This window comes from Impatiens glandulifera, chromosome 5 (assembly GCF_907164915.1).
Source record: "Impatiens glandulifera chromosome 5, dImpGla2.1, whole genome shotgun sequence".
In the NCBI taxonomy this organism is placed as follows: domain Eukaryota; kingdom Viridiplantae; phylum Streptophyta; class Magnoliopsida; order Ericales; family Balsaminaceae; genus Impatiens; species Impatiens glandulifera.
The window spans coordinates 43,005,895-43,031,047 of NC_061866.1; the positions used below are offsets into that span (position 1 = coordinate 43,005,895).

At 33.0% G+C, this 25,153-nt stretch overlaps 2 protein-coding genes and 1 pseudogene across 2 annotated transcripts; all 3 read left to right on the top strand.

Annotated features, from left to right (window-relative positions):
* The first annotated feature begins 6,519 nt into the window (after window positions 1-6,519).
* LOC124939416 (extensin-2-like) lies at window positions 6,520-7,869 on the top strand. The gene has a single exon (XM_047479894.1). The coding sequence runs from the start codon at window positions 6,520-6,522 to the stop codon at window positions 7,867-7,869; it is 1,350 nt and encodes a 449-aa protein (XP_047335850.1).
* An 8,505-nt stretch (window positions 7,870-16,374) lies between these two features.
* On the top strand, window positions 16,375-17,598 carry LOC124939417 (annotated as a pseudogene).
* Window positions 17,599-19,915: 2,317 nt separating this feature from the next.
* Window positions 19,916-23,787, top strand: LOC124939418 (extensin-2-like). Its single transcript, XM_047479895.1, has 3 exons — window positions 19,916-20,963; window positions 23,453-23,514; window positions 23,779-23,787. The coding sequence occupies exons 1-3, from the start codon at window positions 19,916-19,918 to the stop codon at window positions 23,785-23,787; spliced, it is 1,119 nt and encodes a 372-aa protein (XP_047335851.1).
* The last annotated feature ends 1,366 nt before the right edge of the window (window positions 23,788-25,153 follow it).

A 25,153-nucleotide genomic window follows, 5' to 3' on the forward strand; every position in this document is an offset into this window, starting at 1 on the left:
AAGAATACAATTTTCACAAAACTGATGTTCAACAAACTTCAGTTATGGAATCTGACCATTCTTCAAAAGAATTTTCATCCATTTTTCGGTCATATGGCCCAACCTGCAATGCCATAACTCACTGTTCTTTGAGTCATTAACTATAACAACAACTATTTCTCTACATGTTGAAGTTGTGTATAACGTTCCAGTTTTGTAACCTCGAGCAACAACTATTGCTCCTTTAGTCACCTTCCACCCACTACTTTTACAACTGAAATAATGACCTTCTTCATCTAGTTGTGTAACAGAAATCATATTGCGCATTAAACCTAGAATATGTCTCACCTTATGAATCTTCTAAACAAAACCATTTGTCATCTTCAATTTGATGTCCCACACGCCAACAATATTCAGTGGCTCACCATCTGCAATATAAACATTCCCACAGTTTCCAACCACACAATTCTTCATTAATTCTTGGGGGAAGTGGCATGGAAAGATGCTCCCGAGTCCAAAACCCATGAATCTATCAGGCTATCAATAGAGAGAAGTAATGCATCAGTGACAGTTTCTGTAACAACGTTGACTACATTATTTTTATCATCATCGTTTCTCTTCGGTGATTTGTAATTCCTCTTCAAATGACCCTACTTACCACAATTCTTTGACTTAGATCTGCTCTAACCTCGATTGAAATTTCTATCATTACCCTTGCCCCTATTTTCAATATTTAGAGCAAAACCTTTGAACATTTCACCAGAATCAATTTTACGAGCCTCTTCAGCAAGAATACGATCTCTACTTCAATAAATTTCAGTTTAGAATTTCATACAGAGTTACTAATTGCTTTCCTCATATGTTCCCAACTATTTAGTAGAGATGCTAACAAAATTAGGGCACTAACTTGATCCCCCAAATCAATCTCAATAGATAGTAATTCATTCACAATCGTATTAAATTCGTTCAAATGAGTAGTGAGAGAAGTACCATCAACCATTCTTAAGTAAAAGAGTATCTTTATTAAATGTACCTTGTTGTTAGTATATTATTTCTCACACATATCAAAAAGAACTTTCATCAGACCCATGGTGGTCTTTTCCTTTTCTACATTGTGAGCAATTGTCTTAGCTATCATCAATCGGAAACTCTCAAAACCTGTATATCAAGGAATTTCCATTCAGTTTCATCCATCTTCTCTGGTTTCTCATTCAAAGGAACATGAAGTTTCTTTCCATAGAGATAATCCTCAATCTGCACCCTCCAGAAGGCATAATATGTTCCATCAAATCTTCCAATCTCGTGTTCTATACTGTTCTCGTTTTCCATCGTTTCCAATGCTCCGATCTAGTCTAATAGCTCTGATACTAGTTTTTAGGATTTGGAACTCCCAAATCTGACCTGCTTGAAATGATCTGTAAAAACACAAAAAAAGAAGAACACAAAAAGACACAGATATATAGTGGTTCACTCAAATGAGCTACGTCCACTTTAGCCGCCACCAAATTTCACTATGAAGAAGAAAAATACAAAGTTTTTGCCTCACACTTTGTCTCTCTAAAACTCTGTCTTATCTATGTAAACCCTTAATAATAACATATTTATAGGGTAAATATTCAGGTAATAAAACCTAAATAAATCTTGGACAGACCCAAGCCCAAACCAAATACAAACCCAATAAACTCTAATTAACTATGCTAGAGTTTATTATAAGTGTAGACTCCATAACTCAACAAGTCGGGCAATATGCAACAGGTAGGGGCATTGGTCAAAACTATGTCTTCTCTTAGTCAGGCGGAAGTCAGCACTAGCAGTAGACCTCTCTCGGTCGGAAGCATAACCAAACTTAGTCAGGCACAGGATTTGATCCATTTTCTCGGTTGAATATTCTGCGAGCTGCAGGAGTGGGTCAAGAGACGGCATCCGAGCATTCTTATGCTTGAAGAACAACCAAAGACTCCTTGAAGGAGCGCCACTATAGTAGAAAAATATATTGTTCTTCGTTTTCTTACCTATATCCTATATTTCTAATTTAATGGTGGCCAAGATTGCCCCCAAACTCAATAAAATTCATATAATAATTAATAACATGTAAATAAACAAAATCATGCAAGAAAATCTTATAACTGACAACATTAAAATCAAAGATCAATTAAAGGCATAATTATTTTATTTTTAAATAATTTTTGGGTCAAGTGACCCCTTCTTTTCATTTAGTTTTCTGTTTTTTAGTTTTCATTCAGGTTATTTATATGTTGGGCATTGACTATGAGGAGACTTTTGCTCCTGTTACCCGTTTGACTTATGTTCGTTGTCTTTTGGCTATTGCTGCTGTTCGTCGATGGTCTCTTCACCACTTGGATGTAAAGAATGCTTTTCTTCATGAACATATTTATGAGGAGGTTTATATGAGTCCGCTTCCGGGTTCAGACATTTTGGAGAATGTATATAATCTATGTCGTGCTCTTTATGGTTTGAAGTAAGCACCACACGCTTGGTTTGCCAAGTTCAACTTAACACTTATTTTGTATGGGTTTACCGCCTCTCCCTATGGCTCTGCTTTATTCATTCGTCGATTCTCATCTAGAATTATTATTCTATTATTATATGTTGATGATATAGTAATTATTAGCGACTATGCGTATGGAATATCTGATTTACGGACCTATATTCATAAACATTTTGATATAATGATTCTTGGTAAGCTGTGTTACTTTATAGGTCTTGAGATTTTCGACACAACAGATGGTATCTATTTATCTCAGGCGAAATATGCTTCTTACCTCATCTCCCATGCTGGATTGACTAATAGCAAAACTACCTCAACTCCACTTGAAGTAGATTGTCGTCTTACTCCTCTCGATGACACCCCTCTTAAGGACCCACTCTCTATCACCAATTAGTGGGCTCCCTGATATATATGACTGTCACTCGCCTTGACATAGGTCATGCAGTTCTCATCTTTAGTCAATTCATGACTAGTCTTCATACAACTCATCACTTTACTGTGTTACATATTCTCCGCTATATTAATGACATTCTCTTACATGGTCTTCACTTCTCTATGCTGATTAATTATTGGTACTCACTAGTTACTCAGATGCTGATTGGATAGACGATCCAACTGACCGACACTCCATCACTAGTTATTGTTTCTTCTTTGGGGATTCTCTTGTTTCTTGGTGAAGCAAGAAATAGACTATCGTTTCATGTTTCAACGCTGAGTTAGAGTATCGTGCACTTGCTGATTCTACTTCTAAACTTCTTTGGATTAGATGACTTCTCTCTGATCTTGGCGTTCCTCAGCCTCCAGGCACCGATCTTCATTGTGATAGTTAGAGTGCTATTCATATTTCTCGGAATGATGTGTTTTATACGTCAACATATTGGTGCTGATACTATACAATTACGATACATGTCTACCGAACACCAGACTACAAATGTCTTCACCAAGTCTCTCTTTCTGGGTCATTTTTACATGTTATTGAGCAAATTCAAGTTGATCTATACTCTACCACTTTGAACTTGAAGAGGGGTGTTAGAATATATTATGTGGTCCAGCCCATTTAGAAGTTTCCTTAATTTGAACGCTAAGATAAACCTTGTATATATATGTTGTAACATTTTAGTATCATATCAATTTTATATAAATATAAAATATTTCCAATAACTTTGTTTGGATGGTTTAAAGCATTCATTTATTATTTCTTTACTAAATTATTTTTATTGGTATAAATTGATTGTCTGTACTGGAAAATAAAATCACCAACAAATTGGCTAGGAAGATATATGACTGCAAATGAGTCAAACCGAGCTCAAGTTAGGTTGAACTCGAGCTCAAATCAATTAAGTATTTATTAGTTCCAACAAATTGGCTAGGAAGATGTAGGGCTGCAAATGAGTCAAATCGAGCTCAATTCGATTAAGTATTTATTAGCTCGACTCGACTTGAAAAACTTGAATAAAATTAAAATTTCAAAGATTTGTGTAGAAAATATATTTATTTTAAATTTTAGGTTTTAACAATAAAATAAATAAAAAATATATTATTTATTATCGGGCTCGAAAAAGTTCAGCAAGTCTTTGGGCAAGTATTTATATGAGCCCGACTCGAATATTAAACGAGTCGGCTCGACTCGAACTTGGTCAAAATCGTACTTTGACCGAGTGGCTTACTATTAGCTTAACTCATTTGTAAACCAAGGATGATGTAGTGAATGGAAGCCACCTATATTGTCTCACTTATTACCAACAAATTCCTATTTTTTTGAAATATTTGAAAAGGCCATAAATATGTCAACAAATAAAAATAGAAAAAAAGGAGAACTTGGCTGGGAGAGACGCGGACCATGGGATGGAAGTCACCTAGTTTTTCATGCATTATCTCTTGAAGACCTACCTATTCCCAACAAATCCCATATTTTATTGAAATATTTGAAAAGGTAGTAAATATGTCAACAAATTAAAAAAAAAAAAGATAAGTTCCTCAAATTTTGTGGAATTTTCCAAAATTATCTAGTTTAAACTCCTTTTATTTTCTATTTATTCAATAGAGAGCTCTCATTTTTTTACTTAGTATTTTTATTCATAAAAAGCTTTGGTCTTCTTGATAACTTGAGTTTTTCCATTCACTTTGTAATCAATAGAAGTTATTCTTAGAGTCATCCATAAACATTGTAAGAAGATCCGGGAATGATGCAGATTGCTCCGACTAAGAATGATTTCGATATCAACAAGGAATATAAAATTGCAATGATTGGCTCGATTGAGCGGTTGTTGAGAAACAGGGAGGCAATATTGAAGAGTAAGAAAAGAGATTTTACTGACTCTTATTTTGCGTCGCCAGTAGCTGCGTCGTCATAGGTTTCGGCGACACTTAAATAAGTGCCGGTGAATTTAAAATAAGCGTCGCTACAATTATTTATTTTCCGAATTAAATTATAGCATTTTTTAAAAGGAAATTCCTGGTTTTCTTTTTTTCAGTTTCTAAACGATTATAATTTTAATTATTTTAGCCTTTTATTATAAATTGAAACAAAAATTCTAAAATGTATTAAATAATAAATATTTACAATTAATATATAAATTTTAATTAATAATATTTTGACAATAACAAGATAATTAAAATCCTACCGTTCTTGCATTTCTCATTTTGTATGTAACAGTTAAAATTAAATAATCTATAGGTATAATATTCAAGCTTTTAAACCAGATAAACGAAATGAAAAGAATAAAAATAGATTTAATCACTTTTTTTTTTCTTTATCCATTTGAATAACAACACAATTATTTAATATTTTTTTTCAAAAAGAATGCTTCATTGGTAAGAAATCATCCTGCAAAACAAAAAATAACTCATGAAATAGTATTTAAGAAGACTAGGCACTATTTAACATTAATTTGATACCAAACATAGATGATTTATCATATTAATTTATTTCAATTGACATGAAAGTAAAAAGAAAAGTCTAGTTATGCAATGAATAAGCCAAATACTACTTCTTTTAGTTGTAAAACAGGAAAAAAAGAAAGAGTCCAATTTGCAAGTAACCTGAATTTAATGAGAAAAAAAATATATCTTTCAAATGAAACACACACATCCAATCTAAAAATTAGTAAGCCATGACAATTATTTTTGTAATAATTATAGGAAAATGATATTTTCTCTAAATCGGATTAATATCGTCTCCGGTTAAAAGAAAATTTCCAATTGAATTAAGTAATTAGCATAACTAAAATTAACAACAATCAAATATTTTTATATCTTTTTCATGTTTAAAGGTACTATTTATTTTCATAAATGATAGTTAAAATATTATCTCATTAAATAGTGAGGTCTTCAAATCTATAGCTGGAACAAAATGACCAAATCTGTAGCGATGTTTAAAGAAAGTGATGAAAATTTCAAAACAAATTTATAATTTTTGATATTTAGCTCATGGTACTAGGAATGAACTAAACCTGAAGGTACAAAAAAATATGTGAGTCACGTCGCGAGCATATCGTGTATGCTTCGATGCGTGTAGCATATACTGTCATCATTAATATTATTTGTTAGATATTTTTCAGTGTATAAAACATTTTGGATTATGGAATAAAGATGCACTAAAAAATTATCAAAAGTTAAAAAGTTTTAGTCCTAGTTAACAACAACTCTTTGCACCTCTGTTTTAGGTTTAATCTTAACAAATATTTGTGTTTTCTCCAAAATTTATTGTATTTTTTTAGTGAGAATACCTATAATTAGATGACCATGAGGATGACTTGTGTCCCACGATGTACAAATGCTTCCTATAATTAATCTGGTTTCCATTATAAGAGCTCTCTCTCTCTTATTTGGACATATAAGCACGTCTTATAATAAAACTTCCACCTATATTTCTATTAAAGTAATCTAAAGTGAATTATTAAATTAAAATCTTATATATACATATCTATTTAATAGAAAAATATATATTTAAAAAGTGTTAGTCTATGGGTATTATGACTATATATAGGATGTGCCCTGCCATTGCAAGACATCATCCCCTCCGTTAAGCAATGGCCACTCATGGATCATATAGTACTCTTTGCGCCTTGGCCCTTTGTCTAATGGCTGCTTCTTTGGCAGCAGCAGATTATGGTGATAACCATTATCACCATAAGTCTCCGCATCATCATAAGTCTCCGCATCACCATTATAAGTCACCTTCATCATCGTGGTTGCCTCCATATCTTTATAAATCTCCACCACCGCCATCGTCTTATATTTATTCATCTCCTCCACCACCACCTTATGTTTACAAGTCGCCCCCGCCTCCTCCTTATGTCTACTCGTCTCCACCACCGCCGCCTTACATTTATAAGTCTCCTCCTCCACCTCCTTATGTTTATACATCTCCACCACCACCACCCTATGTTTACAAATCTCCACCACCACCTCCCTATGTTTACTCTTCTCCTCCACCACCACCTTACATTTACAAATCTCCACCACCACCTCCCTATGTTTACTCTTCTCCTCCACCACCACCTTACATGTACAAGTCTCCTCCACCCCCTCCTTATGTTTACTCATCTCCTCCTCCACAACCTTACGTTTACAAGTCTCCTCCTCCACCAGACGTTTACAACTCACCTCCTCCACCAGCATATGTGTACTCTTACCCTCCTCCACCATCATACGTTTACAAGTCTCCTCCTCCACCTGCATATGTGTACTCTTCTCCTCCTCCACCATCTTACGTTTATAAGTCACCTCCTCCACCTGCATATGTGTACTCTTCCCCTCCTCCACCTGCATACGTTTACAAGTCCCCTCCTCCACCATCTTACATTTACAAGTCTCCTCCTCCACCTGCATATGTTTACTCTTCCCCTCCTCCACCATCTTACGTTTATAAGTCACCTCCTCCTCCTGCATACGTTTACAAGTCACCTCCTCCACATGCATACGTTTACAAGTCACCTCCTCCACCATCTTATGTTTACAAGTCCCCTCCTCCACCTGTATATGTTTACTCTTCCCCTCCTCCACCATCTTACGTTTATAAGTCACCTCCTCCACCTGCATACGTTTACAAGTCACCTCCTCCACCATCTTACGTTTACAAGTCCCCTCCTCCACCTGCATATGTTTACTCTTCCCCTCCTCCACCATCTTACATTTATAAGTCACCTCCTCCACCTGCATACGTTTACAAGTCACCTCCTCCACCTGCATACGTTTATAAGTCACCTCCTCCACCATCTTACGTTTACAAGTCTCCTCCTCCACCTGCATACATTTACAAGTCCCCTCCTCCACCATCTTACATTTACAAGTCACCTCCTCCACCATCTTACATTTACAAGTCACCTCCTCCACCTTCATATATTTACAAGTCACCTCCTCCTCCGAGTGTTTATTAAAACTCTAATACAATTATTCAATAAATGTGAGTACATATATTTTCTTTTAATTATTTAAAAAAATAAAGTTTAAGCGATTTTTATTATTTGTTTGCAGGTGAAAGATTAATGGAGATAATATTTTCGACATACAACAATATTTCTTTGTCAAAGAAGGCAATTATATGGAGAATTGTGACTGTTTAAATATAGCATAATGGTTTTCTTATTTTTTCTTGTGTGGATAATATCATTATTTGCTTTTAATTTTGTGAACCATATTATTTTAAAGTACTTATATATATTTTATTGGTTAACAATGTCAACATGGAATGAAGTAACATTAAAAAAAACTCTTAAAATTCTTTTTAAATGTTCAGTGTGGAAAGAAGTAATTGCATGTCAATGTGGAACAATGTTTCTTTTAATATGTTGTCCAAAATTATTTAAGCTAATACTTATTTAAACTAGAACTAGAACTCACAAGTAGATAAAAATTTAAAAATTGAAATATATCTTTAATATCTACAAAAACAATATTATTTATTATCGTTGTATTGATAATCCTAATCTACATGGCGATGAATCTGGGAAAGAATCAACATAACCTTGTGGTAGACCGAACCACTGCTTTTTGACATTTTTGTTGGTCCTAGATAGAATATTTGAGCACTACACTTTTGTCAGCTTCAAGTGAAAACTTGAGGATCAACTAGAAATGATAATGATAATACAATGTATAACATGAATAAGTTGAGTTTCTTGATAATGTTTCTACTAAATTTGAAAGAAACATGAAATAAAAGATTGAACAAAATTATTATGAGTTTAATTATGATAGTCCATATTGTTGTCTTTGAACATTTTGTGACTTGTGAGTACCACATCAACTGTCATCACTTAGATTAGTTTGCATTGATTTTTTCTAACAAATTGCAAAATTTAAAAGTTGAGAATTGATCATTTTTAACCTACAATCATTAATATTGGTTATTGAATAACCCACTTAATTTTTGTTATAAGCGAATAGAGTATTTATTCCATAGGGAGTGAATTCATGCAAATGCTTCTATTTTTCATGCTAAATTTCCAAAATCATCACCTAACACGCATCTACGAAGATCACCAACTTTAAATCTCAAACGATAAATAATTGGGTCATAACCATGTCAATGATCTGGTCATAATTAACAAGGTTTCCTTACCGCCATCAATTTCAAAAACCACACCAACTAGCATCATACTTTATTGAGTTGCCGCCAGTGGCCCAAAAAATAACATTATGACATTAGATGTCAATATATATGTTACTATGTTATTACTCTTGAAAAAGTTAGAATGGATCTGAGCAATTGAACTCCACTTAAACAAGAACAACATTTTTTCAATTCCTTAGAGCTTCCAATACCAATGTCACATTATTCTTTTGTATTTGAATGCTAAAATAATAAAAGAGTAAAATATAATGTAAGAATAAATCTCAGTTTTATGCATGATTGAAGATTATTTGAGATAATCGGAGATTATGAGAAAATGAATAAATCAAATAATCAATCTCTGCTTTTATTTTTCTTGTATAACTCAAATGTATTGGTATAAATATATACCTAGGCAATGTAAAAGTTCAACCTGCAATAAAATTATAAAACTAAGTCTTTCTTCAACTCTCCCCTCACAATTAAATACTTCATTTTGGATTGTCAATATTTTTCAATTTTTTATCTAGATCATTTGCATTTATTTCAGTAGATAAAGTCGTGGATCATGTTATCCAGAAATCTCTTCACATCTATTGAAAAAAAATGTGAACACCGATAGTTATTCTCAATTTTAATTAACTTAATATCATAAGCTTCGGCATCAACACTAGATGGAGACACCATTGTTTGTTTTTATTTTTATTTTTCAATAAATGACTGAATTTCTCAGCTTTATATAATAACCTGATAATGACCTTCTACTATTGGAACAATTGGCCCAATGCAACTATTAATAACATAAAATAGTCTTAAAGAAGGACATCCTTTCAAATATATAACTACTCTCAAAGCAGCTTGACACTGATGTGTATTAGGAGAATGCATAAATTGACTAAGTTGTTGCACACTAAAGGTAATATCAGGTCTTTTAAAATTCAAGTAAATAAGTTTTCAAACATGTCTCCTATATTTATCAGGTTTTTTTAAGGGTGCATGACTTTTTTCTTCAAGTTTTGAACCTTTAATCATATGTGTTTTTTTTTTTGTTTAACACTTATTAAACTCGTTTCTTTAAGAATATTCAGAATGTATTTTCATTGATTAACAAAGATTCCAATACTTAATTTTTTTTATTTCTAAGCCAAGGAAATATTTAGTTTCATTAAAATCTTTAATAGAAAAACAATTGTTAATGAAATCTTTGATCTTATTAATTTCTTCTAAATCATTTCACATACAAAAGAAAAACAATGATCTTTGATTCATCATTCTTAACAAAAAAGATAATTATCATTAAGAAATTGTTTGAAACCATATTGAATAAGTCGATAAGTGAATTCTTTATTCCATTCCTGGGAAACTTGTTTAAGTTCATAAAGACTTTTAACAAGTTTTCAAACCTTACCAGGTGTAATGTCCTGAATACCTTTAGGAGAATTCATGTAAATATCTTCATTAATGTATCCATTTACAAGAAGGTATTTTTGACATTGACCTAGTGAAGGTGTCAATCATGGGATGCTGCTAAAACAATTATAATCTTGATTGTAACTGTCTTAGCAATAGGTGAATATTATTCATAAAATCAAATCCTCCTTTTTAATTGTAACATTTTTATACAAGTATAGCTTTATGTCTATGAATAAATTCATTAAATTTATTTTGGTCTTAAAAATTTAGTTGGATCCTATTGTTGTTTTCCATTTTGAAAGATAGTAGTAATCCATGTTTGATTATCATTTAAGGTTCGGAGTTCTTCGTTCATGGTTATTTGCCATTCTAAAATCGTCAAGCCTCATTATAATTTCTTAGTTCATTAATTTCAATAATAATTATAAAAAAATAATGAAGTTTATGATCTTGAACATATTTCCAGAATGAAAATGTATTAAGGACATAGTGAGACTTAGAAACATTCCTATTGTAGTCCTTTGTCAAGCAGATTTACCTTTAAACCTCTCACTTTTCATATGTGTGAATATTGTTTCATTATTTTGAACTATATCATCATCTTCATTTGAAGATTAATGAATTGGTTCTCTAATCAGGTCATCATCTTCATTTGAGGATGGATGACACTGATCTAATTTTTGTTCATTAATCGATTTTTCAAAATTTTGTGAATGAATATTTTAGTCTTTCAAGGATTTTGGTTTTTCTTGTTGAAGAGTAGCAGTGTATAAATTATAATAACTATTAGCTGCCATGGAAAGAATGACTCGAATTGTGTCCATTCGAGCGACTGGAGCGAAGGTTTCTTCGAAGTCAATGCATTGTCGTTGCACATAACCCTTTGCAACTAAACGAGCTTTGTGCTAGATCATCTCACTATCTAAGTTTTTATTGAGCTTAAATACCCATTTGAGTCCAATTACCTTGTGTCCGACTGACAATGGGATGAGAGACCAAGTCTCATTCTTCTCGATGGCTTTAATTTCTTTAGCCATTTCTTCTTCTCATTGTGGTTGTCTTGATGCTTCATTGAAGTAAGATGGCTCCTCCGTCTGTGCTAATATAAACTCTTCAAAATTAAATGTCACTTGAGGTGCTTCTTCCAAGATATCGGTCATATTCTTGTATCGAATATGTCCTTCATCACTCCCAACGTGTCCACCTGACCATGGAGTGGGTAGACCATCGCCTTGGTCTGTTTGTTCGGTCACTTGCTCGAGCTGTGGAGGATTTGAGACAGCCTGTTGGAACATTCCTGAAGTAGACTGTCCTCTTGTCGATCCACTCTCGAATGGGATCGTTCAAATTCTAACATGCTCGTGATTAACCTCTTCGTAAACTTTGAAGGGTTGATCACTCTTTCCACTTTGTCAATCCCATACTACACTTTCTTCAAATACAATATCACAACTCACATGGATCTTTCCATTTTGTGGTTCGATTAACTTATGCCTTATCCTTCTTCAACACCAAAATAGACAAGCGACTGACTCCTGCCGTCTAACGTTTTTAGATGGGGAGTGGTCACCTTGGCGTGCGTAGTACACCCAAACACACGAAGGTGCACTAGGTACAACTTCATTCCATTCCACATCTCAAATGGGATTTTGTCTCGAAAAACTTTGGTTGGAACCCAGTTGAGAAGATAGACTACATGACGAACTACCTCCCCCTAATACTTACTCGGGACTGCCATGCTTTTGAGCAATGACCTAGCCATGGCCATCACTGTTCGATTACACCTCTCCACCACACCATTTTGTTGAGCAGAGTACAATGCTGTGAATTGTCGCTCTATCCCTACTTCTTTACACAACTCTACAAACTCTCTCGAGAAGAATTCACCTCCTCTATCCAAACGAAGGACTTTGATTCGAAGTCCAATCACATTCTTAAGAAATTGCTTCGTCTTCTTAAACAAAGAGCATGCTTCATCCTTTACTTTCAACATATGGAGCTTTTAGAAACATAAGGTTACAGATCACGGATAACCAGAGGGTTCAGGTCGATGTAATTGAGTCGACCAGAGGGAGAGGAACTCCAAGACCTTATCGGTAGAACCCTATTTCGCCCAAGTTGTTGCGGAACCGGAACCTGGAATGATCATCAACAATCATCATGAAGTATCGATTTCCTCCCAGGGTTGTTGGAGTGATTGGCCCACATAAGTCAATGTGCAACAATTTTAGTGGCTTTTTCACTCGAAACTTGTCTTCTAGCACAAATGGTTGTCTCCTCTATTTTGTAACTAGGCATGTTCGACAAAGTTATTTTGGAGGAGAAATTTTTTCAGAATACCAACAGTCATTCCCTTATTTACGAGGGACTTTAGTGCTTGGAAGTTAACACGACCGAGATGAGCATGCCATAACTATGCTGGATCTTCAAGATAAGCTAAAAGACAAACCAATTTTTTTAATTTCAAGAAAATTTGATATATTCGATTATGAGTTCGTCTCACTTTCATGATAAGGCATGAAGGGTTCTTAGTGAAGACTTCAAGCTCTTCTCCGTCCATCACCACCCTGTGACCCATCTCGGTAAGTTATCCGAGACTCACCAGATTACTTTGTAAAGAATTAATGAAAAAAACTCCCTCGAGAAGTCACTAGTCGACATTTTTGCATTTAAACATGATAGAACCTTTTCCACAAATATATACCGTGGAACTGTCTCCGAACTTCACCTCCTCAGTGAACGCCTCATTTAGTTCAAAGAAATTCTCTTTATCGCAAGTCATGTGATTACTGGTGCCGTTGTCCAAGAACCAAACATCTCTTGACGTCTCGTCGTTCTTAGTTTCTTGAATTTCTAGAGACAGTTTCATTTCATTCAGCATGACAACTTTAATTGGCGAAATATCCTTCGACATTGCTACAAGAAATGTTGGTTCGACGTTGTCCGCGTGGATAAGGTGTGCTACCTCATTCTTCTTTGCTTGACATTGTGTTGAGTAATGTCCCATCTCGTTACAATTAAAACATTGAATGTGACTTTGGCTTCGAGGACCTCCTCGACCGCCCAAACCACCTTCTTTGTCTTTCCAAGACGGTTTTCCTCGGCCTCCTCTCCCTTGACCTCTGCCTCGATTTCTACCTCCTAGACCATGGGTCCCACTATCTGTGGAGTCCATTTTCTACTAGTTCAATGAGTTTTCCTCATCCTTTTTCAACTGTGCCTTCTACTCCTTCAAAATGAGTAGCACTTGTCATTCGTTTCCTCAAGTGTTTGTGCTTTTCTTGCGCATACGCTCCTCGAAGGTCTTCAACCTTCCAACTGCTTCCTGAATGTTAACGTCTCGAGTTTGTAAAACAGCTCAATCTCGGCTAACACACTGATAAACCTTTCTGGCACAGTGTCAAAGAGCTTCTTTACTATCACAACATCATTTAGTGTTTCTCCAAGGCTCAAGTACTTGATCGATATGGATGTGAGTAGATCAACATATTGATCGAGTGACTCAATGTCGTTCATATGCATCCTATTGAACTCACTCTTCAATGTCTATAATCGAGCATTATTCACACGATCTACGCTAAAAAACCTCGTCTTGAGACAGTCCCACACTTTCTTCGTCGTCTTCTTATTTGTCACATGCAGACCTCACCTTCTTATCGAGCTGGTCATCAATCTCTGTGCCTTTTGTTGACTCGACTGCCTCCCACACTACTTGGTCCTCCATCATAGCCTGTACACAATATAACCCAACTGGTGTAGTTCGTGTGTGTTAGTTGCGGATAGTGGAATATGCCATTGTTTTGTTGCGCCCCTGATGATCCTGCATCCTTCGACATTGGTCCCACCAGATGATTTTTGGCATTCACCTGATGCTTTGATACTAAATGTTGGCCTAGGGAGAGAATCACTCACAAGACTTGGAGAATTTTTCTATAATTTTTTAATATCTTAAAAGCAATTACAAGAGTTACTATCTCTCTCTTATTTTATTTTTTAATTCAGAGCAACATACATTTTATTTATACTAAATAGAGAAAGAAACTCTTAATTTTCTAATTTAATGAAATTTTTTGTAAATATTACGTCTTCCTTATTATTACAAATCTTTCGTTTTCCTCATTAATGCAGATCTTTCCTTTCTCACATTATTGTAATTCTTCCATTTCTTAGTAACAATTGTAACGTTTAGGAGTAATGCAACACTCACTAGTTACTCAGATGCTGATTGGACAGACAATCCCACTAACTGAGGCTCCATCACTAGTTATTGTTTCTTCATTGTGGATTCTTTCATTTCCTGGAGAAGCAAGATTTAGTCTGTCGTTTCTCATTATAACACTGAGTTTGAGTATGACGCGCTTGCTAATTCTACTTCTGGAGCTTCTTTTGATTCAATGCTTCTCTCTGAAATTGACGTTTCCTCAACCGTCAGTCATAGATCTTCATTGTGATAGTTAGAGTACTATTCACATTTGCTAGAATGATGTGTTTCATGAGCGCACTAAACACATCGAGATCGATTGCCACTTTGTACGACAACATGTTTGTGCTGGTACTATACAATTACGGTACGTGTCTACCAAACATCAGACTTCAAATGTCTTCACTAATTCTCTCTTGCTAGGTCGTTTTTACATGTTATTGAGCAAAATCAAGTTGATCTCTACTCTACCACCTTGAGCTTGAGGAGGAGTGTTAGAATAAATTATGTGGCCCATCCAATCTAAAGGTTGCCCTAACTTGGATGCTAAAATAAACCTTGTATATATATATATGTTGTAATCCTTTATTATCATATCAATTTTATATAAATATAAACATATTTCCAATAGCTTCGTTTGGATGGTCAACTTTTCTTGAAGTTAAAACATTCATTTATTATTTCTTTACTAAATTATTTTTATTGGTATAAATTGATTGTCAAAATATACTGGAAAAATAAAATCACCAACAAATAGAATATATAGGGCTACTAATGAGTCAAGTCGAGCTCAAGTTAACTTGAGTTCGAGCTCAACTCGATTAAGTATTTATTAGCACAACTCGAGCTCGAACGAGTTTATAAATTTGAGCACGAATTCAACTTAAATGAGTTTATAAATTTGAGCTCATACTCGACTCGACTACAAGCTCGAGCTCGAACGAGTTTACAAATTTGAGCTCAAACTCGACACGACTATGTACCTACAAGCTTTACTCGACTCGACTCGAAAAACTTGAATAAAATTAATTTTTCAAATATTTGTGTTGAAAATATATTTTTTAAAATTTCAGGTTTTAATATAAAAATAAATAAATATATGATTTATTATCAGACTCGAAAAAGCTCGACAAGCCTTTAAATAAGTATTTATATGAGTTCGACTCAAATATTAAACGAGTCGGCTCGAGCTCGACTCGAACTTGGTCAAAGTCAAGTTCAAGTCGAGCTTTGACTTACTAGAAGCAAGATGCAGTGAATGAAAGTCACCTAGATTGTCTCACTTATTACCAACAAATTCCTTATTTTTTTTGAAATATTTGCAAAGGTCATAAATATGTCAACAAATAAAAAAGAAAAAGAATAAAAGACGAGAACTTGGCTTGGGGAGACGTGGACCATCGGATGGAAGTCACCTAAATTTTCATGTATTATCTCTTGAAGACCTCTTCCCTACAAATTCCATATTTTATTGAAATATTTGAAAAGGTCATAAGTATGTCAACAAATTTTAAAGGAAATAGGAGAGGTTCCTCAAATTTTGGGAAATTTTCAAAAATTATCTAGCATAAACTCTTTTTATTTTCTATTTATTCAATAGAGAGGTCTCACTTTTTTACTTTGTTTTTTTATTCATAAAAAGCTTTGGTCTTCATGATAACTTGAGTTTTCCATTCACTTTGTAATCAATAGGAGTTATTGTAAGAAGATCCGGGAATGATGCAGATTGCTCCGACTAAGAATGATTTCGATATCAACAAGGAATCTAGAATCGCGATGATTGGCTCGATTGAGTGGTCGTTGAGCAACAGGGAGGTGATATTGGAGAGTAAGAATAGAGATTTTTACAGCGTAATGATGAGAGAAGATGAGCGGATGATGAGAATGGAGGACGAAAGAGGGTTTGGGAATGAAATTGGATATGATTATGGACAGGGGCGGAGCCAGAATTTAATATCTACCCGGGCTATTTTTTTTATACAAAATCTACCGGGTTAGATTATAATAATATCAAGTTTTAATGTGAATGTTATTCTTTAACGACGGGAAACTGGTCAATAACGGCAGGAAAATACCGTCGTTATTGTAAAAATACATACAAAGTATTTTAGGCTACCGGGCTAAAGCCCAGGTAGCTTTGTACATGGATCCTCCCCTGATTATGGAGCTAATAAGATGATGAATTTGAAAGGAAGCAAAGTTGGAGGAGGTGTTCCAATTATCCTTGTTCCAAATTCCTTTAATACTTTGATTACAATGTATAACGTGAAGGAGTTCTTAGAAGACGATGTATTCATATCTACTGACGTGAAGGCTAAGCAGATGAACGGGGGGTCAAAGCCTGATTGTGTAAGAGTTGAGAGAAAGCTCGGTAAGGATTATGGGGTAGTTATGGAGTATTATGAGGTTCGAGATAAGCCTTCAGCACTTAAAGCAGAAGACTCGGATCGTGTAGTGGCTGTTTTTTGTGCTGGGGAAGGAATGGAAGTGAGTAATTGGCCTTATAAGGATCATTTCGAAATCTTCAATAAAAGTGAGTAATTTGTTTCAATAATTTACACTGTCTCATGAAAGAAATGTGTATGTATGCTTACTCAACTTTTGTGACAATTCTTGGATTCTATATTCGGTTTGAGGATGACAGTGTGGAATCTGCAAAGACAGCCAAACAATGGAATTAATGTCAAGATTATATTGGTATGTATTATTAGACTCCTCCATCTCTATGTTTTTTTTGAACGGTTCGGTTCAGTTTATTCGAATAATACACTAATGTTAATGTTAATGCAGATTATCAAGAACAAGAGGCATCAGAATATAGCTACTGCTATGGAAGTGTGGGACAAATTAGAAGAATTTATGCGAGCGCAATACCTTATCCTCTTCTTTGGAAAAATAAAATGTTTAATTGTAATGACTAAAACATGTGATTATTGTTGAGAAACAAAAATAATGTAAAATAAAAAGTTTACCTAAAAAAACAAATATAAACTTATTAATATGATTTGTTTTTCCACCTCTTTCAAGGTTTTGAGAATTACATTCTTTGAAAATTTAATAGGCATTCTATAATCAATCAAATTCAGGGATTTTGTTTAAACTAAATGAACCATTAGATAATTTAATGATTTTGCTTAAACCACGTGAACCATTAGAGTCGTTAAAAGTCACTACAGCACGTTCAATACATGATCGCAATAATGCATCCCTTACTTGTATATCTATCCTTCTTTAAAACTAATAGAATACCCAGGCAAAAATATAATATGAATTACCCTAAAATGTCTCGTATTGCAAAATCATATTATACTAATTAGAATTATGAAAGAAATTAGTGCTCGAATAAAAGTGAAGGACATGAGCTAGTGCTTCTTATTTTCAAAAAAAAGAATTATGAATGATTAATGGTTGTTGTCATATGAGATCTTCGAAGTTATTGAGTTGTTGTTAAAAGATTTAAAATGACGCCGATGAAATTCCACTACAATAACTTATACAATCAGTGGCGCTTAAAATGTCATGTACCGGCGCTTAGAAGCATCGCCAAAGATGTTACTGACGCTTATTTTGCGTTGCAAGTAACAGCGTCATCGTAGGTTTCGGCGACACTTAAATAAGTGCCGGTGAATTTAAAATAAGCGTCGCTACACTTATTTATTTTTCGAATTAAATTATAGCAGTTTTTTAAAAAGAAATTCCTGGTTTTCTTCTTCAGTTTCTAAACGATTATAATTTTAATTATTTTAGCCTTTTATTATAAATTTAAACAAAATTCTAAAAAGTATTAAATAATAAATATTTATAATTAAAATATAAATATAAATTTTAAATAATAATATTTTGACAATAACAGATAATTAAAATCCTACCGTTCATGCATTTCTCATTTTGTATACAACAGTTCAATTTAAATAATCTATAGGTATAATATTCAAGATTTTAAACCAGATAAACAAAATGAAAAGAACAAAAATAGATTTAATCACTTTTTTTTCCTTATTTAATAAATTTCCTAAAAAAAGAATGCTTCGATTCATTGGTAAGAAATCATCAGACAAAACAAAAAAATAACTCATGAATTAGTATTTAAGAAGACTAGGCACTATTTAACATTAATTTGATACCAAACATAGATGATTTATCATATTAATTTATTTCAATTGACATGAAAGTTAAAAGAAAAGTCTAGTTATGCAATGAATAAGCCAAATACTAATTCTTTTATTTGTAAAAAAGGAAAAAAGAAAGAAAGGTCCAATTTGCAAGTAACCTGAATTTAATGAGAAAAAAAATAAATCTTTCAAATGAAACACACACATTCAATCTAAAAGTTAGTAAGCCATTAAAAAAAATAATAATAATGATTGGGGAATGATATTTTCTCTAAATCGGACTAATATAGTTCGGTTATTAAAAGAAAATTTCAAATTGAATTAAGTAATTAGCATAAATAAAATTAACAACAATCAAATATTTTTATATCTTTTTCATGTTTAAAGGTACTATTTACTTTCATAAATGATAGTTCAAATATTATCTCATTAAATAGTGAGGTCTTTAAGTCTATAGCAGGAACAAAATGACCAAACCTGTAAAGATGTTTAAAGAAAGTGATATGAAAATTTCATAACAAATTTATAAATTTTGATATTTAGCTCAGGGTACTAGGAATGAACTAAACCTGAAGGTACAAAAAAAAATATGCGAGTCACGTCGCGAGCATAACGAGTATGCTTCGACGCGTGTAGCGTGTATTGTCATCATTAATATTATTAGTTAGATATTTTTCAGTCATGTATAAAACATTATGGATTATGGAGTAAAGATGCACTAAAAAATTATCAGAAGTTAAAAAGTTTTAGTCCTAGTTAACAACAACTCTTTGCACCTCTGTTTTAGGTTTAATCTTAACAAATATTTGTGTTTTGTCCAAAATTTATTGTATTTTTTAGTGAGACTATAATTTGATGACCATGAGGATGACTTGTGTCCCACGATGTACAAATGCTTCCTACCATTAAGCTGGTTTCCATTATAAGAGCTCCCTCTCTTTTATTTGGACAATATAAGCACGTCTTATAATAAAACTTCCACCTCTATTAAAGTAATCTAAAGTGAATTATTAAATTAAAATCTTATATATACATATCTATTTAATAGAAAAATATATATTTTAAAAAGTGTTAAAGTTTATGGTAATATGACTATATATAGGATGAGCCCTGCCATTGCAAGACATCATCCCCTCCGTTAAGCAATGGCCACTCATGAATCATATAGTACTCTTTGCGCCCTGGCCCTTTGTCTAATGGCGGCTGTTGCAGCAGCAGATTATGGTGATAACCATTATCATCATAAGTCTCCGCATCACCATTATAAGTCACCTTCATCACCGTGGTTGCCTCCATATCTTTATAAATCTCCACCACCGCCATCGTCTTATATCTATTCATCTCCTCCACCACCACCTTATGTTTACAAGTCACCCCCGCCTCCTCCTTATGTCTACTCGTCTCCACCACCGCCGCCTTACATTTATAATTCTCCTCCTCCACCTCCTTATATTTACACATCTCCACCACCACCACCCTATGTTTATAAATCTCCACCACCACCTCCCTATGTATACTCTTCTCCTCCACCACCACCTTACATTTACAAGTCTCCTCCACCCCCTCCTTACGTTTACTCATCCCCTCCTCCACCACCTTACGTTTACAAGTCACCTCCTCCACCACCATACGTTTACAAGTCACCTCCTCCACCAGTATATGTGTACTCTTCCCCTCCTCCACCATCTTACGTTTACAAGTCACCTCCTCCACCTTCATATGTTTATAAGTCACCTCCTCCACCTGCATACGTCTACTCTTCCCCTCCTCCACCATCTTACATTTACAAGTCTCCTCCTCCACCTGCATACGTTTACAAGTCACCTCCTCCACCTGCATACGTTTACAAGTCACCTCCTCCACCTGCATATGTGTACTCTTCCCCTCCTCCACCATCTTACGTTTATAAGTCTCCTCCTCCACCTGCATACGTTTACAAGTCTCCTCCTCCACCTGCATATGTTTACTCTTCCCCTCCTCCACCATCTTACGTTTATAAGTCACCTCCTCCACCTGCATACGTTTACAAGTCACCTCCTCCACCATCTTACGTTTACAAGTCTCCTCCTCCACCTGCATACGTTTACAAGTCCCCTCCTCCACCTGCATATGTGTACTCTTCCCCGCCTCCACCATATTACGTTTACAAGTCACCTCCTCCACCTTCATACGTTTACAAGTCGCCTCCTCCTCCGAGTGTTTATTAAAAATCTAATACAATTATTCAATAAATGTGAGTACATATAATTTTTCTTTTAATTATTTAAAAAAATTAAATTTTAATTGATTTATATTATTTGTTTGCAGGTGAAAGATTAATGGATATAATATTTTCGACATAGAACAATATTTCTTTCTCAAAGAAGGCATTTATATGGAGAATTGTGATTGTTTAAATGTTTCATAATGGTTCTCTTATTATTTCTTGTGTGGATAATTTCATTATTTACTTTTAATTTTATGAACCATATATACATATATATAATGATGCTTAATTTTTAAATTGCCTGGATTGCCGGGTCGAGCGATGTGGTTAATTTGGATATATATGTGAGAGTAAATGGTTATTTAGGTCGGATTGTGGGTTGACCCGCCCATAAACAAAAAATGGTTAAAAATAAAATTAAAAATATTATATGTATGTTTCGAACTTGTAACCTAACAAAACAAGTACAACCTTTTAACTAACTAGGCTAACAACACTTTATATTCTTAAATTTAACACCAAATTTGATGAACGCGGAATATTTTAAAAATATAAGTTCAACTTTCTAACTAACTAATCTATATATATATAATGATGTTTAATTTTTAAAGTGTCCGGATTGCCGGGTCGAGAGCTGTGGTTACTTTGGATATATATGTGAGAGTAAATGAATACTTGGATCGGATTGTGAGTTGACTCGCCCATAAAATAAAAAAGGCTATATGTATGTTTCGAACTTGCAGCCTAACAAAAAAAGTACAACCCTTTAACCAAATGTGATTGGGATGTGGTTTGTCGAGGGATAATAGGCCGGTATTTAATTGAAAGTGGTTAAAAAAATATGAATCAAATATTTGATTGACCAAAGTGTGAGGTCACAATGATAAATATTAAAAAATATGAATCAAATATTTGATTGACAAAGTGAAAGTGTAAGGTCACGAGATGAGAGGTTCATTCAGAAAAATATGTGATGAAATATGTGAGAAGATAAGTTGTTTACCGAAGTTAATAAAATGTGGAATGAGATCGTTATATTTTTTATTTTAATATATTATTCGTATTTTATTAAAAAAAAATTAAACATTTAATGCATATTATTATAATTTTTTTAAAATTTATTTTGTTTTTATTTTTATTCGTGTGCATTCACAAAAAAATTTCTAATTATTTTAAAGTCCTTATATTTTATTGGTTAACAATGTCAACATGGGATGAAGTAACATTCAAAAAAACACTTAAAATTTTTTCAATATTCAGTGTGGAAAGAAGTAATTGCATGTCAATGTGGAACAATGTTTCTTTTTATGTTGTGCAAGATGAATGAACCAAACTATCATTTGGTTTGGGATAGATTCAAGGAAGAGTTTATCATTTTTAAACACATTTCTTCTAAATCTCAAATTGCGGATTTCTTCACAAAACCTTTGGAACATATTCAATTTCAACATAAGTTGTTCAAGATGAATCTTCGAAATCTTCACCTTGAAGGGAGTTTGTGAAATTATGTTTTTATAATCTTTGAATAATTTAGTTTTTATATGGGCATGTCTATGATTGATTGAGTCTGTAAAAGTAGATAGTTATTTTTATCAATATAAAGTTTAAGAACCAGTTTAAACATTTGAGAAAGTCTAAGGACTTAAAACAATATTTCATCATAATCAAATTGAATAATATCAGCATAACCCCATTTTGAGCATAACCCCATTTTGAGGGTTATCGCTTCTTTTGTTATTTCTTCATTTTGTTATGGCTAGATTTCTTGATATTGATCTTGAGTTCTAATACAGATCACCAACATTATGCCTCTCCAGCTAAAAGGAGGCATCTAAAGGGTGACTTTTTCGCTTTTCACTTCTCATTTAGACTAAAGTTTTAAAGAAGAATTATTCATTTCAAGTCCTTATATGTTATCTATCGTTGATGACCTAAAGTAGATGTACATGAACTTTCTTATTAAACAACATAAGTATTTTTAATTATATCTCAAAGGTTTGTTGAAATAGTAAAAACTCAATATAAATTTGATGTAAAAAACATACGAACAGATAATAGTTTTGAATTTGTCAATTTCAAATGTTTAAAATATTTTAAATCAATGGATATTATTCATCAAATAACACGTGTCTATACTCTCAACAAAATAAAATTGTTGAAAGGAAACATAGACACTTACTAATGTTGCTAGATCACCAAACACATTTACCTTAAAAATTCCAGACATTTGCTATTCTCATGGCAACCTTTTTAATTAATAGACTTCCTAAGGAAAATCTTAACTGGAAAATCACCTTTTGAAATTCTTAAATAAATAAAAAAAACCATTCTGATCAAAAATAAAACTTTTGGGTGCCTTTGTTACAATACAAACACAAAACCATTTAAGTCGAAATTTGGAGAAAGGGGAATAAGATGTATTTTTTAGGCTTTCCAAATAAACAAAAATGTTTTCTTCTTTTAAATTTAAATGAAAACAACATTTTTACATCTATATATGTTGTTTTTCATGAAAATGTTTTTCCATATAATAAAAATGTTTTTTCTAAACAGAAAATTCTTTTGAAAACAATCATCATTATGACTATGTTTCATCTGATGAAAGTAATAGTTATTATAATTTGACATTGCTACTCTTCAAAAAGAAAAACCAAAATCCTTGAAAGATTAAAATATTCATTCAAATTTTTTTGAAAAATCATCCTCAAATAAAGATGATGACCTGATTAGAGAACCAATTCATTAATCCTCAAATGAAGATGATGATATAGTTCAAAATAATGAAACAATTTTCACACATAGGAAAAGTGAGAGGTTTAAAGGTAAATTTGCTTGACAAAAGACCACATTACGAATGTTTCTAAGTCTCACTATGTCCTTAATTCATTTTTTTTCTGGCAATATGTTCATGATCCTAAATTTCATTATTTTTTGATAAATATTATTGAAATTAATGAACCAAAAAATTATAATAAGGCTTGACAGTTTTTAGGATGGAAAATAACCATGAACGAAGAACTCCAAGCCAAGCCTTAAATGATAATCAAACATGGATTACTACTATCATTCAAAATGGAAAACAAAAATAGGATCCAAATACATTTTTAAGACCAAAATAAATTAAAATGAATTTATTCATAAACTTAAAGCTTTAATTGTATCAAATGTTACAATTAAAAAGAAGGAATTGATTTTCATGAAAAATATTCACCTATTGCTAAGACAGTTACAATCAAGATTGTAATTGTTTTAGCGGTATCACATGATTGACACCTTAACCAGGTCGATGTCAAAAATACATTTTTAAATGGATATATTAATGAAAATATTTACATGAATTCTCTAAGGGTGTGTTTAATGAGGAGGAATTGGAATTGGCATTGGAATTCTAATTCTAATTCCAATTTCATGAGAATTGGCATTGAATTACAATTCAATTCCTATGTTTGGAAAAATTATAGAATTGTAATTCAATTCCAATTCCTATGTTTGGGAAAATGATAGAATTCTAATTCAATTCTAATTCTTATGTTTGTAAAATAAAATATCGGTTCAAAATATTAACTTTTTAAATATGTTTTCACGTTTTTGGCACGTGTAATATGTTTTTGACATGTTTAACACGTTTTTATCTTTTAAGACATTTTTACACGTTTTTGGCACGTTCAAACACGTTTTTGACATGTTTAATACATTTTCACACGTTTAACATGTTTTTCACGTTTTTGGTATGCTTAACACGTTTTTGACATTTTTAATATGTTTAACATGTTTTTCACACGTTTTAACAAGTTTAACACGTTTTTCACGTTTTGGCACGTTTTTAACATGTTTAATACGTTTTTCACACGTTTAACATGTTTTTAACGTTTTCACACATTTAACACGTATTGGCATGTCTAACACGTTTTACACATTTTTGACACGTTTAACACGTTTTTTCACGTTTTGGCACATTTAACACGTTTTTCACGTTTAACACGTTTTCACACGATAAACATGTTTTTCATGTTTTTCACACGTTTTAACACATTTTTCACGTTTTTCACACGTTTTACACACGTTTTTTCACGTTTTCACACGTTTTTTACACGTTTTAACAAGTTTAACACATTTTTCACACGATTTTCACATATTTTTCACATTTTTCCAAACACTTTAACAAGTTTAACACGTT